Raw genomic sequence first — 18,974 nt, forward strand, 5'->3', positions numbered from 1 at the left:
AAGCTCTGTCTAATCTTCCACTTTTTTAAAGTCTGGAATTTATGCAGCCAGGATTAACAGGTGATTCTAGATTCTTAATAAATGAATCTATATTAAGTTACTAATCAGACAAATCAGATATTTTGTTCTTCTTTTCTGAATGTTACCGTAATTACCCATAATAACATCTGCTGAATGTTTCATTTCGTTTGAATTTGTGGCCCTTTTTCCTCTCTATGCATAGGAACTCATGTAAATTCTGGCTTTGATTCTAATTTGTAAATAGTTCTTATTTTTCTATCTGTAGCTTCATCAAATTGTGGTTCCTAAACCTTTTACTTTTCAATTAATTTTCAATCTCTTGGAATATTGAATGTGTATTCCACTGTTAGGGACATATTGAACCGGGTTTTAAAACACAGGGGGGGAAAAAGGGTTTGATATTCCTCTCCTTTCTCAGCCAGCAGATGATATTTAGCCTATGTAATCTGAATAAACCAGGAAGGTAGAAAGCAAGGGGCAAACTATGGAGCTGAGAGGAAATGGAAAGGAGAAGGGCAGTGAAAATCGGAAACTTATTCCTTTTTTCCTATATTATCCTATAGTAGCTGTGATTTCTAAAGGTCTTTTCTGTACAGGGGAATGGTTGTTTGACAACAGATGAGTGAGGGATAAAGGCAGGTATTTTCACTGGAGAGCCAGAATAGTCCACCACAAAGGGCGTCATAGTGTTAGATGTGATAGGTTTTCTGATAAGGCACAATGATGAGGCAAAAAACAGCCGAAGTCCATGTCTGAAGCAACAGCTGTGTTAAACAAACTGCTTTCTGCAAGGGTAATACAAATTTCACATTATTAGAGTTTCATTTCCCAGTGACATGATGTGTTTGTCTTAAGGGGCTTGCTGTCTAGTGTGCAGCTCTAGTTCTTTCTTTGTTTTTATTAATTCTTTTGACAACATATGTTATAAGAGATTCTGTCATCTACTGTACTAAACCCTTTGGAGCCTGATTTGAAAAAAAAAATGGGAGTGGGGGAACGTATTTGTCACTATATTTTGTGAATACAACTGATTTCTTCAGATTCTCAAGGGAGTAAAGGGAGACAAGATCTCACTTTTAGCATCTGTGTGTCATTGCTGGCATCTGGCAGTCCACGTGCCCGTTGCTGGTAATAAACAAGATGCAAACATACTGCTTCATTTGTAGACTGCTCTCCCTAGTTAGCTCCAACCTTACTCTTCTACCAGCTGTCGCTGAATTTAGTAGTAATGATTTGGCCTAAATGGACTGGTGATTGCTACCTGCCAGAAAATCAACTGGAAGAAACTACAAACATTTCCTTTTCCTTTAAAATATCATCTTTCACTAACCCCTTTTCTGTTGGCAAAGGTGGCCAATCCATTACAGGACAGCACAGCCACAACCGGGGGCTTCGTCAGTCCTGCGCTATCGTTCATTGTAGCTGTACCATGTCAGGAGTAGTGGAGAGCTTTTGTTCCAACACTTCCTGTTCTCTTCAGCTATAAATGCTCATAAGTAGTCTTTTCATGAATACTTCAGCTGTATATTTGTTATTTAAAATTTAATTTTATTTTTCATGCTTATTTTCCTTCTTTTCTATTCCATTTTCCCAGGAAGATGGACTTCTCTATACTTAAGAGTGGCAGCTGTGTAGCATGGCATATCTAGCCACACCAAGCAATTTCACTTACACATTTCTGACTGGCTAGAAAAGCAGGTAAATCCAGCCAGGCTCTTTAGATACTGTCTTCTTACTAAAACAGTTACTGTTTGTTCTTTCCAAGGAAGGCTTGCATCTACTGTTTAGTGAGTTTTGGGAGCACTCTATGTTTAAAGAATCTGAAGAATTTCTAATATGTGTGAGGTTCAGTATATTTATAAAATTAGATGCAAAACACAGGAGAATCAGAAACAGCTCCCATCTCACATGCACAGGATGGAATGTAGTCCAACATAGTCTACATGACTTGTCCCCAGCAAAGGCTGATATCTTCACTAGGTTAATCCCTGGCTCTGTACACTCCCCAGAGCAGTCCGCCTTGCAGCGGTACCCTGGGTGCCGGGTCCTGCACCTGGGGCGCAATAACCCCAAGCAGAGCTACAGGCTGGGAGATGAGTGGCTGGAAAGCTGCCTGGCAGAGAAGGACCTGGGAGTATTGGTTGATAGGCAGCTGAATATGAGCCAGCAGTGTGCCCAGGTGGCCAAGAAGGCCAACAGCATCCTGGCTTGCATAAGAAACAGCGTGGCCAGCAGGGCTAGGGAAGTGATTGTGCCCCTGTACTCTGCTCTGGTGAGGCCGCACCTCGAGTACTGTGTTCAGTTTTGGGCCCCTCGCTACAGGAAGGACATGGACGTGCTCGAGCGAGTCCAGAGAAGGGCAACGAAGCTGGTGAGGGGTCTGGAGAACAAGTCTTACGAGGAGCGGCTGAGGGAGCTGGGCTTGTTCAGCCTGGAGAAGAGGAGGCTCAGGGGCGACCTTATCGCTCTCTACAGTTACCTGAAAGGAGGCTGTAGAGAGGTGGGGGTTGGTCTGTTCTCCCACGTGCCTGGTGACAGGACGAGGGGGAATGGGCGAAAGTTGCGACAGGGGAGTTTTAGGTTGGATGTTAGGAAGTACTTCTTTACCGAAAGGGTTATTAAGCATTGGAACGGGCTGCCCAGGGAGGTGGTGGAGTCACCATCCCTGGAGGTCTTTAAAAGACGTTTAGATGTAGAGCTTAGCGATATGGTTTAGTGGAGTACTTAGTGTTAGGTCGAAGGTTGGACTCGATGATCTTGAGGTCTCTTCCAACCTAGAAATCTGTGATACTGTGATACCCTGCTGTGTCTGCTTTTGTGGGAGTCTGGAATGATGACACAGGTGGTGCTGCCTGCCTTCCTAAAATGTGCAGCTCATGCAGGTACTGCATTAAAATGAGAGTAAAAAGTTGGGAAGTGATGTGTGCTTTGGTGCTGCTGCTTCTTGTCATTAAACTTCAATCAGAGGTAAATTCGTTAGTATCTTAATCCTACCCTTAATATTTAAGGCTCTACTGATGCTCTTGAACTATGTGTCACCAGACATTTTTAGGACAGTTGTTTCAAATATCTGGTATAAATAAATGCAGTAGACTGAGTCTGTGTTGATTCTTGCTTTCTTCTTGAACTGTTAGTACATTACCTTACAGCATGAAGAAAGCGTTTCATCTTCTAGTACCAAGTAAATGTCATGTAATAACTGAGCAGTCTGAAAAGTTCAGTCAAACACTACTACATTCCTAGAGAATATAAAGATTCTAACTCTGTGAGGGGTGTATGTATAACTGTGAGAGAGTTGGGGACAGGTTTTTACTCTGTGGGAAAACTGACATTTTTTCCACATGAAACTGTACAATATTTGTCTTATGTATTGATTAGTTTGTATAAAGGATAGTAAACCTGTGCACAGTTATTTTGCCAATTGCTAAGTAGCTGTATAAGGACCTCCAGTAAATGTTTTTAGCATATTTGCATAATTTTTACAATGCATGGGCAATGCTTTTTTTGTGTGATGCCTGTCCAAGCATTGCATTTCAGTATAGCAGGTTTTCTTTGGCTGTGCTTGGTGTAAAAGCAAAAATGTGGTATTTCTCCCTTGAGGTCCTGGTGATATTTCTTAGATTCTATAAAACAAATGAAACAATTGACTGATGAGATCAGTCATGTCAATAGGAAGTCTCTAGTATTTTATCAGAAATTTCTATTAAAATCTTAGCCATTTTCTACAGTTGCAGATACAGGGATGTCCTGGTTCCAGTTAGGACAGAGTTAATTTTCCTCCTAGTAGCTGGTAGGGTGCTATGTTTTGGATTAGGATGAGAAGAGCGCTGATAACATGCTGATGTTTTAATTGTTGCAGAGCAGTGTTTACACCAGGCCAAGGACTTTTCAGCTTCTCGCTCTGTCCTGCCAGCGAGCAGGCTGGGGGTGCAGCAGGAGCTGGGAGGGGACAGACCCAGGACAGCTGACCCAAACTGGCCAAAGGGGTATTCCATACCATCTGACGTCATGCTAAACAATATATAGGGGTGGCTGGCCGGGGTGGGGGGCCGGCTGCTCGGGGATGGGCTGGGCATCGGTCAGCAGGTGGTGAGCAATTGCATTGTGCATCACTTGTTTCTTACACATTATTATTATTAATACTATTATCATTATCACTATTATTATTATTGTTATTATTATATTCCTGTCTTTATCTCAACTCACCGGCTTCACTTTCCCGTTTCTCTCCCCCATCCCAGAGAGGGAGGGGGGAGGGTGAGCGAACGGCTGTGTGGTGTTTAGCTGCCAGCCGGGTTAAACCACAACAAGGGGTATGTTTACAAAAGCAAATGTACAGCTCAGAGCAACTTTAAGAAATGAGAGAAAAGAGACTGATGGATATAATGGAGCATATCCAGCATTTCCAGCTACTCCTGAATATAAGCTAAAAAGCTTACTGTGAAATATGAGTGCCTTGAGCTTACTATTTTTCTTACTAATAGGGAAAAAGTTTTCAAAATGTTGCAGCTTTTCTTAATCCATCTTACAATATTTGACCAGTTACTCCTCTTTGTGCTCATGGTCCAACAAGGTTTCTGCAATACAGTAGTAGCTAAATGCTGAGTCACTAGTGATCTCTGTGATAACTGATCATAGATCTGAAAAGGAAAAGACAGTGGTTATAGGAAGCTGGCTCAGGGGCACTGGTGGAGGCCAATAGCTGAGCCATGTAACACCTGGGTATAAGCAGTGCATACAGAAGTGATGAGTATGAGAAACAGAAGTAAGCAACTCGCTGAATAAATGTCAGACACTGTTTGCCATGCTGTAGATTCTTCACTGAATCATGAGAGTTCCATCTGTGGTTACATAAAGAAAATAATTACTTGGTGCTGGCATAAATATGATCTGTTCAAAGCATTAAATAAAGGAAATCCAATGATGTAGTTGTATTTTCTTGTTTATTTACTGAACCTCACAAAATAATTTAGCTATTGGTGATAATTTGGAGCCTATCCATAAGTTCAGAAGAACACTGCAAAACTGCTTATCTTCTCATGGGCGATGTACCTAGCATTCACTTGACTTCATATCTGTGCAGAGCTTATTCCTCCTATCAGAAGCAGCTACCTTTGTTCTATAGTGCAAAGAGTACACTGGAAATTTTGAGAAGGGTTTTGGAAAATGCTGCAGGAATAATTGGAGATATGGAAGACGTTTATTGAAAGGCTGAAATAGATTTTATTGGAGATAATCCTGGGTTAGAAGGCAGACTGAGTTTCGGAAGTGTCTTTTATATTTAGCAGGCAAAGGAGTAGGAGAATCTAAGAGATGGGAAAAACTGAAACTGCAGTTATTGGAATAGTCAGCTGAATATCTGATTGCTTGTAGCCATTAAACGAAAACAGTAAGTCTCCTTTCACCACCAATTACAGGCTTGACGAAGAAATTACATTTCACCTTTCATTCAGAATTTTAGACTAAATATTTTTCAAACTTCATATCTAGAACCTTATGAAAGAACTAAACATGAGCTCATTTGCTGTTGGAAATGTATGAAAGAGGGTAATAAAACTAAGAAAAAGAGTTGGCTTTCTGAAAAAGGGCACAAGAACAGTCTTTAGACAAAGCAGATTTGATTTCTGTCAGTATTTCAAATGTTGTGGGATTTGGGACAAACGGTTCAATTTTACCTCTGTTTCTATAATAAAGTTAACAGCTACCTATTTCTACTGTGATTTCTTTTCAAAAATGATCTGCTTTATGATGCATGGCACAGTAGGAGTTTTCTATTAGTTAGGGCATTTAAGTGGAGTTTTTAGTAATGATATGTATGCTCATGTTACTGAAGTAAAGTAATAGTGTAGCCTGAAAATTGGAATGACAAACTGTATTGGAAGTACGAAATGAATCTTGTACTGAATCTTCATTGGAGAATTTGGAACAGGGGTTACGAATGGCTTCAGAAAAACCTTCTGACATTTTATTTCAGCCTCAAACTTTTTAGAGAGGTTTTTCTAACGTCTCTGCATGATGTCTGGTAGGCTGCCATTTTCTATTCAGTTCATAACTTGTAGCAGGGGTCCCTAGCATGGCTAGGACCCTTAATCTCAGTCAGTCTACCTGGAAAGTCTAGCAGCTCTAGTGGCAGCCCACCTTTCCCATGTCCTTGTTAACAACAGTAATGAATATTTACTATTTGCTGTTTACTGTAACAGAAGGTATAATTTCAACTTTTATTTTCAAACATGTTATAATGAAGGGGATATTCCAGCCCTAGGCTGGACGTCTGTGCGCAGTCCTTCATCTCAGCCCCAGGGTGGACATCTGTGCCTTGTTTCTTCGTCTTCCCCACAGGCACTTTATCCTCACAGAGTTGGGATTCAGAACAGAATGCATATAGAGGACCTCCTCCACCTCTTTGAGTGAAATGTTGTCTTCTCATTTTACTAACCTTATTACTCATCTGTCCGTTTTTAACAACTAAGATGTGCCTTCCATTGGCAGTTTTAATTTGACTCACTTTTTTTTTTTTAATATATAAGTTGCAACAAACCTGTCAATGGCACAGAGACCTCTTAGTGATTTATATTTTTTTTCCTGTTCAACTGCTAGAAAACTGGCTAAACAAAAACTTAAGGGGATTAATTGTTTGGATATGGCTGGATTCTGCAGGAAAGTTTTTTGAAGGAAGAGAGAGAATTCTTACTCAACAGATAAGATAGGGCACCCTAGCTTGTAATATGCATTTTTTCCTGATTTTTTTCCTTTTATTTTGACAAGATTTTCCTTGTTCAGAATACATGGTATGATATCTTCTCCTTGTATCCAGTTTCCATCCTTCTTCAATCAATTGTGAAACATTCTTCTGCAAAGAAATATGATTGCATTAGGAGGTCCAAAAAGAGAAGCAAGGAAGAATTACTTCATACTTCCAGATCAGTTTTTTTTCTATTCTTTCCTTCATTTCACTCTTGTACATACTTGTATTGGCTTCTGAATGATACAGGGTTTGACACAATGGGAAGGATTTTACATCATCTCCCAGTGTAGGGAAAGTGTGCTGAAACAACTTTCCTAAATGCTCATGCATTGGCTGGCTGTGTTAGATTATTACTTCCATGTCGATGGGCTTCTGGGCAAAATACTAGCAAATATATTGCTAGTTCCTTGCAACTCCATTAAGATGCCCAGAGAGAGGGGGGAGTTAAGTGTTTGGTAGTTTGGGGAACAATTTTCAGCATCTTTACAAGTGCATTTAGGATCAGTATTTGCAAAGAATAAGGATGTTCTCTGAGGCTGTAGAAAAGATGTACAACTGAACAAGAGATGGCAGATGTTCTGGTTACAAATCATAAGAGTCCTTATGGAGTCTTTAAACAGCCATGAAGGTTGGCTGGATGCAGGCTTATTAAAAATCTAACTGCTTCATACTTACAGTAATGCTGGTGGAAGCTGTAGGCAGAGATTAAGGATAGTAGCTGGCCCTAAGGGCAAAATCTCAAACATGTCATGCCCTTGATCCATACGTAGGAACTGCATCAATCTCGGAGTTGTTTTGTTTGTTTGTTGTTTTCACAGAAGTCTCACTGAATCTGTTAGGAGGCATATTAGTTTGTAACTGTGCTAAATGCTAGAATCTGTAACACCAGATGTTGAGTTTTGACATCTACACTATGGGAAAGGGGCAGGACACACTAAACCTTTGAAATCTGTAAAGTTACTCTAGGGATAATTTGATGCAACCCAGAGCAGAATCTCCCTTGACATGTTAGAATGAAATGCACGATGGAACATTCACCTTTTATGTTAATCTCAGAGGAACTAGCCAGTATGACTGCAGAAGCATCGTTGCAGGAGCAGTGTGGGTCCTACTAAACCAAGCTTTCTTGCTGTTTCTTCTGAAGGTGCAGCAACAGCCTTCATGGCACACAGTATGTGGCTTAATTTATGGATTTGGAGGAAAGTCTGCAAAAGTTCCACTTCACAGACTCCTGCTTAAGCTGAAAGCTGCATCTAGCCAAGGGAGGACATGAGTGGATACAGAGGATAAAGAGTAGCTAAAAAAAATTCGAACAAGCAATTGCTTGTCAAAAAAACTCTTCTAAATTGGTGAGAAGTATTAAGAAGGGTTCCCAAAGGGGTAGTCCTTGAACGTAGACGGTGCCTAATCTGTATACATGACTGACAGGGAGAGTGAAGTAGTTAGTTGCTGATGAAACTAAATTTGGAGCAGCAGAGGCTATGGAACAAACAATAAGGGAGATTTAAAAGGATTCCAAACTGAAGTGTGAGCCCTGGTGTATTAAATGAGCTTTAATGCAGACAGATGTATACCATGATAGAGCAAACAGGCAAAGTGCTCAAAAGAGAACAAGTTTATTTAAACTGTAAAAGAATAAAACTCCATGGCTGTAATTTCTACAGCCCAAGTAGCAGAATGCAAAGAGCAAGCAGAAAACACATCTTTACTTATATTGTTACCCACAAACTTGCCAATTCACATAAGTAGCACCAATTTTTTGTTTTTCTATATTTATATACTTGATTAGTTGGGCCACGGAGGGTTATTCTTAATCTTTTTTCTGCAACTATTTCATTGTATCAGTGAATTGGACTGTGAGGCAATTGTAACCACAGATTTTAAAGTTCCAAAGCAGTACAAACACTTGGGGTGATTCAGTGGTAAAAACTGATTTGAAGTAAAAGAGCAATTTTTTTTCTCCAGGTATTGTGCTTTTTGGCAAAGTTAATTCATTTTTAGGACAAACAAGGACATGGTGTAACTGATCATAAAGTTTAGGATGCCTGCATAGCAGGCAGTGGTGCTGTACATCCAAGTGGCTCTGGTAAAAACACGTGTTGTGCTGGGGGGTATGTTTGGTTTTTTTATTTCACTATATTCAAACTGTATCTACAGATGAATTAAAGTATGTCTCTATCACTCTAATTCACTGTAGCTCCATTTTTCCTGGCTACGGATATAATGTAAATGCATTACAAATTGCTGCCCATCCAGTTGTAGACTGTGTCCAAAAAACTTCAAGGTGGATTACATAAGCATGGCCACTTGTGCCAGTGCTGCTGGATGTACAGGAGATACAAGACTAGATGTGAGGATATACAGGAGATATGAGACTAGTCTATCCAGCCTCTTCTGCCATGGGGTTCAGATCCCAAAAGTGGACCCTCTTCATGGGCTCTGGTAGCAGTTCCCAGCTCTGTCCTCAGCCATGCCTATGTGCACAATTTACAGGCAGCCTCTTCCCCTCTTCTCATGTAGATGTGTGGGTTATGTTCAAACCATTCCCGGGGACAAGGGAAAATATCCAGGTGTTGGAGCACCGTGTATATTGCCTGAAAACTTCTTCCCTGTTTCTGACGGAAAGACAACAGAGAAAATATGAGCTTCCTGCTACCTAAATCCAGCCGGCAGAACATAGCTGGGCTTTGCCATCCTTCATCTCACTGGGATGTAGGAATCTAAGTCCAAGATCCTTGTTCCCTTTGTTACATCTGACTTCTCTGAGTTACAGGCCTCATTTTGTAGTGTTTTGGTTTTACACAGTAACCTATAAGAGCATTGTACGTTCATGCACAGATGTAGCCTGTTTTTTCTGTGGTCCCCTTATAATCTTGCAAAGGACTTTCATGCTGCTGGCCACATGAGACTCCAAAGAAATCAGTATGGTGAAGCAAAGCAATTTGTTGCTGTTGGTAGTGTCGTTATATTTTTATTGTCCTGTCTGTCTTGGCTGACACCTTGGACAGCTTTCTGGCTCTGGATGATATGGGTTAATCATAGTTATTGGGGCAGATGCAAGGTTGTGTATAAATTACTATAGTCAGCTTGGAGAAGGAAAAAAATATCAAGAGTAGCTTCAGATAATTTTATTTTTGTTTTTGAAATGGACTGGCAAGAGTTTTTGGTAATGATTTAAATTGCATCTTGGAATTGCTTTTAATTATGATTAAGAAAACTGTTAAAGTTAACAAGATACAATTAAATACCAGTTTATTAAGTTTGGATTTGTTGCTGATTAGCGGTTATGCATGATGTGCGTTTTTAATATTCCTTAATCCTGAATTAATGGTTTGGATAATCAATTGGTATTTAGCATATTAATATTTTTAATCTCAAAATGGAAATAAAAGCATGCAGTTCTGAGCTGTGTGTTATATCTGCTCCATCTGTTCTAGACCTGAGCCCTAGTATTGTGCCATTTAAAGTAAGCCTGCAAGAGTTGTAGAGCAAAACTTCAGAAACTCATTGAAGTGGATTTTAAAGGCTGCTTTATGTCTTAGGCATGCCTGCGTTTCAAAGAGATCAGTCGTCACTCAGAGAAAGGGTGACTAACTTTCATTCTTCCTTGGGCCTCTATCCTGAATGTAATTCAGCTTAGCCCGAGGTCTGGTACCTTCATTGCTGCCTTTTAACACTGCGTTTGAAACTGCTGTCACCAAGAAAGCCATGTCTCTAAGAAAGGTTATTGTAATGGAGTAGCCATGAGACTTACCAAACTTGGTTTGTTTTCTGTATTTTTGGAATTTATCTTTTTTCCTTGGAATGATACTGCTTGGAGTACGAATTGCTTGTTTTCAACAAATGGTGTTTAATGTACCACTTCTTTGCTAGCTGTTGTTTGCTGTGTTAGCTTCATGGTGGCTCAGAGCTTTTCAGAAATGTTCTTTGTCTATACACAAAGCTGTCAGGGAGCATTGATAAGGCACTGATATCTTAAATTCTGAATAATGGTGCAGTTTAGTTTTTCAGTACATTTTACAAACAAATATGTTGATCTGAAGTCTCATTACCTATAAAGCTCTTGTTTTGATTAACTGGATATTTCGACTCAAAAAAGAATGACACTGTACTTTGTGTCTGTACCACAATGTGGACAACAACATGTATTTTTGTATTTGCAAAGCAACACAAACCCCAAACTCAAGAAAAGCTGTTACATCCACCTAAACATCCTGCATACTTACCTTTTCATTGTCTTCCTCTGCTCCCTTACCATAAAAAGCATCCTATCCCTGCAGTCCCTTTAGCTGAACTATCTCAGTAATCAGAAAAAAAACACTTGAGCTCTTCTCACAAGAGTCCGTTGAACAGCTAGCCCTTGACTGTAAAGTGCCTCATCAAACAGCTGTGTTACTTATGTGCCCTTTAGGAGTTCTGACCTACCAGATGCCTTGATGCCTCGAATGCATATGCTTCAGGTATTAGCTTTTGGATGCAATGCAGAGTAGGAATAGAAGGAGCCTCTAGAGCCTTCTCTAAGATCTGCAGCAATTGTTATGAAGACTGTCTGTTCCCTGTGGCCCTGGTGTTCTTCCCAGGATTTTTTTCAGTGTTACTTCACTTCTAACCTCTCATTATTAAGTATCCCAGAAAATTCTTTTCATTGGTCAAGTAAAACTAATATATGAAAGTATTCGAGTATCCAGATTTAACCCTCTGAGTAACAATAAAAACAAGAATGCATTATGTAAAGAGAAAAAGAAGTTAATAAATGTTATACTATTTTGATTATCAGTAATAAGACAATCTTATAGCATTCTTCACTAGTTATGTTCTAAGTAACAAAGGGACTTCTTCAGTTTACATCTGCCTGAAAGATTATCTTTTTTTGTGTGTGTCTCTTTTATCTATTTTTCCCCCACACTCCATCAGTTGGTCTGATTAAAAAGTATAACTCCCTATAAATATGTCCTCATTCACACACTTAAATCTTGAAAGCTACGTGAGCACTGGAACTATAGTCTTAATGTAAGTACTAGATCTTTTAGGGAAAAATATGAGGTGTTTGTCTTAGAAATGATGTAGCCTTTATTAGTGGAATATCAAAACCAGTTGGTTGTGTTCTGTTTTTGTTTGCTTTGATTAAAACCTTACTTTCATTAAAAAAAAAAAAAGGCTCAAAGGCTTGTGATTTGATTCAGAGTGGAAAGAAATGACTTCAGTCTTTGGTCTTTTGCTCCGTTTTGTGGTTTTTACACTGAACTCTTTAAAATCACCATGGGCTTTTCTTTTTTTTTTTTTTGCTTGTCAGTTAGAATGAAAAATCCAAGATGAAGATTTTGTTAGAAACTTGAGGGACTTCCAGAGGTGAAGTCAAAATACCCTCTAATGTACATCCAGCTGTGCGTGATGTGGTACTGTCCTTGAACTTCAGAGAGACCGAGTCTTTGGAGGCAAAATACATTTAAGTAGAAAGGCTATATAGCTGTTATATAATGCAGTCTTTATTTTGACAAAATCTGTTGATATTTCTTGGTATTCCAGACTACCCAGAGCAAAGACATCCCTACAAAACAACAGGCGGTATTTGGGATATTTCGCTTTTCTCTTCCTATTGATCTTTGATGTGCATGCAATATGTCATTCACCTGAAGGAACAACATAAATTCAGAACTCTTGTGGATTCAGAACTATCTATATCCTGATATACTTTCATTGCATCTTTACAAATGTTTCAAAAATTGGCATTGTCAATCTCTTTTTTTCCAATCTAAAAAATATTTTATTCCCTTTTTTTTTAAGCTAATCATGTAGTTTAAAAGTAATGTTTTGGGGAGACCTTCAGTTCATAGAATAAGCTCTACAGTTTTTTATAGAGCAAAGATCCAAACTAAACTTTGGGGTTTTATGGATTTCACTTCAGTCTCAGGGAATCGTGAAAGTGGAAGAGTTCTTGCAACTCTTCAGGCACTTATGGGATATATTAGGAAAACCTACATGACGATTAGGTGCATGCTTCTGGTATTGTGACATCTACAGTCTTTACATGTAGAAAAAAAGTAACTTTCTTTAATGCAGGCTGTAGATTTTTTTCATACTTTTTGCTATTACCATTCAGTATTGTGACAAAGCAACATCCTTCTATTTGTGCAGAAGTAAGAGTTTGAGCTTGCTGCCTTTGTAGAACTAAAGCTTGCACCCACCTCAGAGCTCTGTCTAGCCAAAAAGGGCAGCATCAAGTCCTGAGGAAATCCATGCTATGCCTGAGGTCCCTTTGCAATGGCTAAAAATAGCTCCTCCAGGAATACTTTGCCTCCTCACTGATCCCTTCACTCATTCTCTATATGAAACAAACATGTTGGAAAAAGAGAATGGCAACCAGCATCAGGAGTTGTCCTCCTCTAAGTGAAACTAAGCACTTGTCCTTGCTACGCAAGCTTGTTTAAATTAATATACCTGAATTATTTTCAAGCTCATTTATCTCAAGTGAGCCATGCCTCAGAGCTGTACACTGGTTTCACAGAGCAATTGTATTAGTCGTTCATAAAGAACTTTCATCTGAACTGATGTAAATGATGAACTGCATTATCACCCACTTTTCTAGTGGTAGTTTTGCCTACGGTTGATTTTTGGATCTATGTCCATTGCCAGCCCAGCTAACTCAACTGTAAAGCACCAGTTAACTACACATAGAGATTTTAATGGAGAGACAGAAGCCTGGGGTAGGCAGAATGTGGTACTTCTGAAGTGAACAAAATGATGGTGACAAGCTTTGAGACTAGGCCCTGAGGTCAGTGCACTAGACCAGGGCTCCAGAAACCTCAATCTATTTTTCTTTCTTTATCGTTTAGGAGAGTCCTTTAGCTGTGTCAGCCCTTTGTTTCTACACTTTCTTCATCACTTGGTTTGTCTCTTTTAGGACAAGAATTATGTCATCTTGTATTAGGGAGCCTCAACTTTACTGAGACCTCAAGGCATTGCTGCACCAGGAATAAATAACAAACAAACAGAGGAGAGAGAATTATGCCTCATAAACACTAATAGAAAAGTTCTTTTCAGCTTTATTCATATCTTTTAACCAATATATAGGGAATATTTTAGTCTACGGATTCTGTGACTTATTTGCATTTCCAAGGCCAAGTTGCTCTGAACACTTAGTGTTCATCTGCAATTCATTGAATCTAAAAGATAATATAAAAATAAAATTTCATCTTTTCTATTTCCTCCTGCTCTTTGTTGTGTTTCTTTTATGGTTGTACTTAGGGAAATGAGTCAAAATCTGAACCATCGCAGAGCTGCTGGAATGAGACATGACAGATGAATTTGGCCAAGACAGGTAGAAAAACATCCGTGATTGGTTTCAGTAGTGCAATTGTATTGTATCTTCTGCTGTGTTTTCCTTTTTTAACCACACCATCTAAAGTGTTTCCACAAGATAATTAGATTAACATCCAAGTATTTTTGTCCCTGTGACTTTGGAAAGGCAGTAGCATAGCATCCTACCCAACAGATTGGATTTGCTTACCATTCTTAGGTTAGAGAGCAGCAGACCCTAAGACAAGAAAAATGGAAAACTTGTTGTAAAATTTAAATCACTACTCCTGACCTCTTTCTGAAATTATGTAACCTTAGGCTTGGTTTTCTCTGCAAAAAATAATCTCTGATGTCAGAATTATTATAATGATTGTTAATGTTGATTAGTCTCAAGACTAAGCCTTTTGATCATTCAGCAGGAAGTAGGTTTGATTAACAGGGTGCTTTGCAGCAGGAGCAGATGAAAGAGCTGGGGAAACAGAAATGGGTCTGATCTCAGAACTTTTGCCTGACTCTTGGTCTTCTCTGAAAGAAAGGCAAAGAGAAAATGGTACTGTAGTTAGTCTGATGAAATAAGAGATTACCTCTATTTTATTTATTTTCTGTTCTGTAGCGAGAAAGACTCAAGCCTTATATCTGTGAAACAGATCAGATTTTAAAAGATAGTCTGGGAAAAGTCTGGGATTTCTGCATATCCTGAAAATGTATTGTCAGCTCCTCTTCATCTTTCTTCTGCCATCATTTGTCTCAGGAATACCCCTAAAAAACATTTTTTCCTTGTAGTTTTTTATGTCAAATATGAATACTACTATTCCTTACTGAAGCAGACCTGGCTGTCCAAAGCTGTAGAGGAATTCAAGCAGATATTTATGGCAGCTGTAGCAAACTTGTCGTCCTCTGTTGTCTCAACACTCAGTTGTCTCTCTCTATCGTCTCTCGATACAGATAAGAGAAGAATTTGCCAAAGGACTGTTAAATCTACATTTATTTTGATCATAATTTACTTTGAAGTACTGAAACTATATCATAAAATGTTATTTGAGACATAATAATAAAACCTTATGGTTTTACTGAACATTGTGCTCTTACCAAAATATGTGCTTTTTTTCTTAATCTTCTACTTGATGACTGTATCCAGGTTATTTCTATTTTGTATCTCGGATAAAAGTATTTTGTTGATTTTTCCATGATTTTAGATGGATTATTTATTAAGATTCAGATCCTTATTCTTATTTAGCTAGATCAAACAGTCCTTTCCTCCTTTTTAACCCCCCAAAAAATGTTTTTTTTCTCTTAGAAGATTCCATGTAATCATTGTTTCAATCACATGACTAAATAAAATCGAACATTGCCATCTAGTGTCCGAATACTGGACTATATGAACTTTTTTAATCCAGTGGTACCAGATATAGCCTTTCTCATAACAGTGGGGAATATCGTTTATAACTCTGGAGATGCTTAATTGATAAAAATGTTGTTTGTTTCCAATATTTCCATTTTAGTCTTTTTTTTTCTCAGAAGAATAACTTTTTTGCCTAACATCATACCAATATTAAGTGCTTGGTGTTGATGTTGAGAATGTGAGCTTTTGTGCAATTTCAGAAGGATTGTGATCAGTACTGTGAAAAGTGATAGGAAGCTCAAAACTCTCTTCGTGCAGTCCCTCTCTGTTCTGCTAGGAGCTGCTGAAGACAGCTTGAGTTGATCCAAATGAAGGTCCTACCGTAAGTGTGGTTCAGCTGTAAAAACTGGACAAGATATCTCAGCAGTTCAAGAAAACATGTTGTTACTGCCCTGTTTTTGGGGTTGGTTGTGGGGTTCTATTTGGCTGGTTGGTTTGGTGAGTTTGGTTTTTTTTTAAGAAACGTGTCCAGGACACTGAGAAGAATAAATTTCTATCTATATGCAAAACTGCTGTTATCTTCTAACAGTTTCAATATGATGTAGATGCACTGAAATGCAAGTCACATCATTGCAGGGGAAAATATTAAAACTGTCTAGCAGCTCCAGCTACCCATAGGCTGTGTTATGAATTCTCTCCTGAATACAAAGAAGAGTTGTGTCTTGTTGGGGAAGTCCATTTCTTAATAGTAAACCCTGAGAGCTTGCAGAAAGCTGGTTGTCCACAGCCCTGTGTTTGTGTCCTGCATGTGGAGTGGTAGAATAAGCAGGCTAAGTGTACTGCCATTCCTAGTCTAGGTGCTTGTAACATCACTTAAGAGTATATAATGAATAGTAGATGTACCTCTTTGAAAGATACATTGATTTTAGGTCTATCCACTTCTTAAGTAAAATGAACTGTCACGCAGAAAGCTTCTTTCAAAACTGCAGCCTGATAGCTCCAAGCAGACTGTCAGAGTGCGTGTTTATCTACTGCTCCATTGCACCCCCATGATTTACTCCCTTGCACGCATTCCCGCTATTGATCTCTTTCCTCCTCTCTTCAAACACAAATGCAAAGAATTTCCTTGTGAGCCAAGGAACCTTAACCACCTTCACTTTCGAAGACCCCTTCTTTACGGTCTGTCTGTGCAGCCTGTGCCAGCCAGACACCTTTAGCTCAGCCTCTCCCTCCAGCTCCCATGTCCACCCGTTGCAGGGCTTCAGCAGAGCTCGGTGTGGTGATAAATGTGGAGGTCAGACTCCAATTACTAGAGTGTTTCAGAAGAACTGTAGAAGACCTCATAGTCATGATCTGCAATGTGATCATATGTGGTTGGTGTAACTTTATTTTTTCTGAAGCTGAGCTATAGGGAAATGTATTTTGCCTATATTTTTAGGAGACATCTTAATACTTCTTAATATTTTTTAATGTTTAGGAGACTTTCTCAATCTTGACACAAGCATAGGTCAAGAGATGCCCAAGAAGCCTTCTGGGGTTCCCCTTAACAAAATAAATAAAAAAGTTGGCAAGTGGCTGTTAGTGTTTAATACATTCTCAGTCTTTGAAATTTTGTGTAAGAATTTTAAACTGTGTGGCTGTGAGATGAGGAAATAAATTGGACAGGTTTGGTTAATGTGCCTTTAGGCCTGTGCATTTCTTCAGTTAAGAGAAACTTCACTTCTCTACTGATTTCTCTACAGATTTTTGAACACTTATAAATTGCTCCAATGAATATTTTATGTTTACTGTCTTGTTTATACAGTGCTCATGTGGGTTTTGTTTCTAGTTTATATTCCTGCCTAATGAAATGATACAATTCCTAAAGATACTCAGAATTGCTAAATCACATTGTAAGCTTTGCTTGCGTGACAAAAGCAATTCTGGTTTGGTTTGTTGTTGGTGGTTGTTTTTTTCTTTTTTCCCCCGTTTGTTTCATGTTCTGTGAAAGCTAATGAAACTTTTTCTAAGCAAGTATCATTTTGTAGGTTCTCATTGCTACAATATTTAATTTCTAGATGACATACAAGTGTTGCTTAGTTGTAATATGAATATATTACAGGAGCATGGACAAATTAATTTTGCAAATCTTCTGATTTACAAGGAAAATATGTTTATTTGGCATAGAAAGTATATATTGGGTCTAACTGAATTGGAAGCAACTTCTGTTGATAAGCAATATTTTATTGTTGACTTCCTTGAATATATTAATAGCTTGTATTAAGTCTTTGCATTCCTCTGTACTGTAAGTTGCTTCAATGCCTCATCGTATGGAGAATTATTCTATTTTTCTCATTTTAACAGCATGCATTGGCACTAGAGAGGTGAATCTATCCTTCCAGAAGTAAAAGTTTTCCAAGGCCCTTTATGTCAGGCTTAAAGTTGTTTAAACCCCTATAAGCTATAGGCTTGTGCTGTGAGCTCAGATAAAGCTCATCATCCATGTATGTCATAGGTTTTAAAAGGACAGAAAGGTTCCCTGGGCTCAGTGGCTCAAATTTCATGTGGAAGAAAGGCATGTGTATCAGATGGGTTATATCAGCCAGCAGAGCTTTTGTATCAGAGTTCAGAGAAACATTACAGCCAGGGAGTTCAGCTGTGGAAACTGGAGTTTCCATTGTTTCTTGTGACTAATCTGCATGGACTTTACTTCATGCTGCCATAAGTGGAAGGAAGCTTTCTTTCAGGCAAGTGCTGCCCACTTCAAGTAATATTCATAGAGAGCAAGGAAACAGCTGGCCAGCCATGCCTGTGTTCTGCCAGGCTCTCAGGAATACCAAGATATAAAAACAGTCCTCTAAAGACACTGAGATGACTTGGGTAGTAAGTAGCACTCTAATATGCATAACCAGGTTCTGTCACAAGATGAGTCAGTAAACCAAAAGCAATCGTCTCAGTAGCATTGCTTGGTAATCGATATGTAATGGAGCTGGAGCAAGATTAGTCCTTCATATTTTGGTGCATTCAAAGACACAATAAATAGGATGTGAATTAGCCCTTCACCTCTTGAAATTGCTACAGGTTCTCATCCCAAACAAACTGATATTAGAATTGCAAATCATTTTGAATATCATCAAGCAATCAAAACCTAATATGGAAAGGTATACAGAGATAAAACAGATACTGCATTGCCTACATTTAGTGAAAAATATCTGTTACTTTTGTGGTTAGACTTGATCTATTTCTCAGGGTTCTTTATGATGAAAAATCTGAACACAGTAGTTTATATTTAAAAAAAAAAAGATTAGCTATTTTGTTTTGTAAATATCTGTTACAAGTTGGTCACAGCAGTATCTCTGTTTAAAATCTGTTCCCCCCCAAAAAAATTATATGCCAAATTTCCTTTTATATAATTTGTCATAATTTAGAATTACTTATTAAACAACTCATAATGTTTTATTTTCTTTTTGCTTGTCATATTTCATGTCTAAAAAAAAAAGCTTTCTACATGACGGTAGAGAATATTTTTTTCATTGTTTCTGAAATGGAAACAAAAAAAAAAACATTCTAAAGCTATTTTAACATAGGTAC

At 38.5% G+C, this 18,974-nt stretch overlaps 1 protein-coding gene across 12 annotated transcripts in view; it reads left to right on the forward strand.

Annotated features, from left to right (window-relative positions):
* ATP10B (ATPase phospholipid transporting 10B (putative)) overlaps positions 1-18,974 on the forward strand; it is a 159,477-nt gene that overhangs the window by 30,599 nt on the left and 109,904 nt on the right. For 2 of the 12 annotated variants that reach the window (XM_083798069.1, XM_083798063.1), the window contains exon 1: positions 4,070-4,110. The exons of 7 other annotated variants lie outside the window; for them this stretch is intronic. In XM_083798069.1, the coding sequence (XP_083654195.1) occupies positions 4,085-4,110 (26 nt within the window). In that variant the 5' untranslated portion in view covers positions 4,070-4,084. Of the gene's footprint in view, positions 1-4,069; positions 4,111-18,974 lie in introns of those variants that run through there. 3 more of the 12 variants (XM_083798070.1, XM_083798064.1, XM_083798074.1) reach the window with 2 other exon arrangements.

The sequence above is a fragment of the Anser anser genome, assembly GCF_964211835.1.
Source record: "Anser anser genome assembly, chromosome: 14".
Classification (NCBI taxonomy): Eukaryota; Metazoa; Chordata; class Aves; order Anseriformes; family Anatidae; genus Anser; species Anser anser.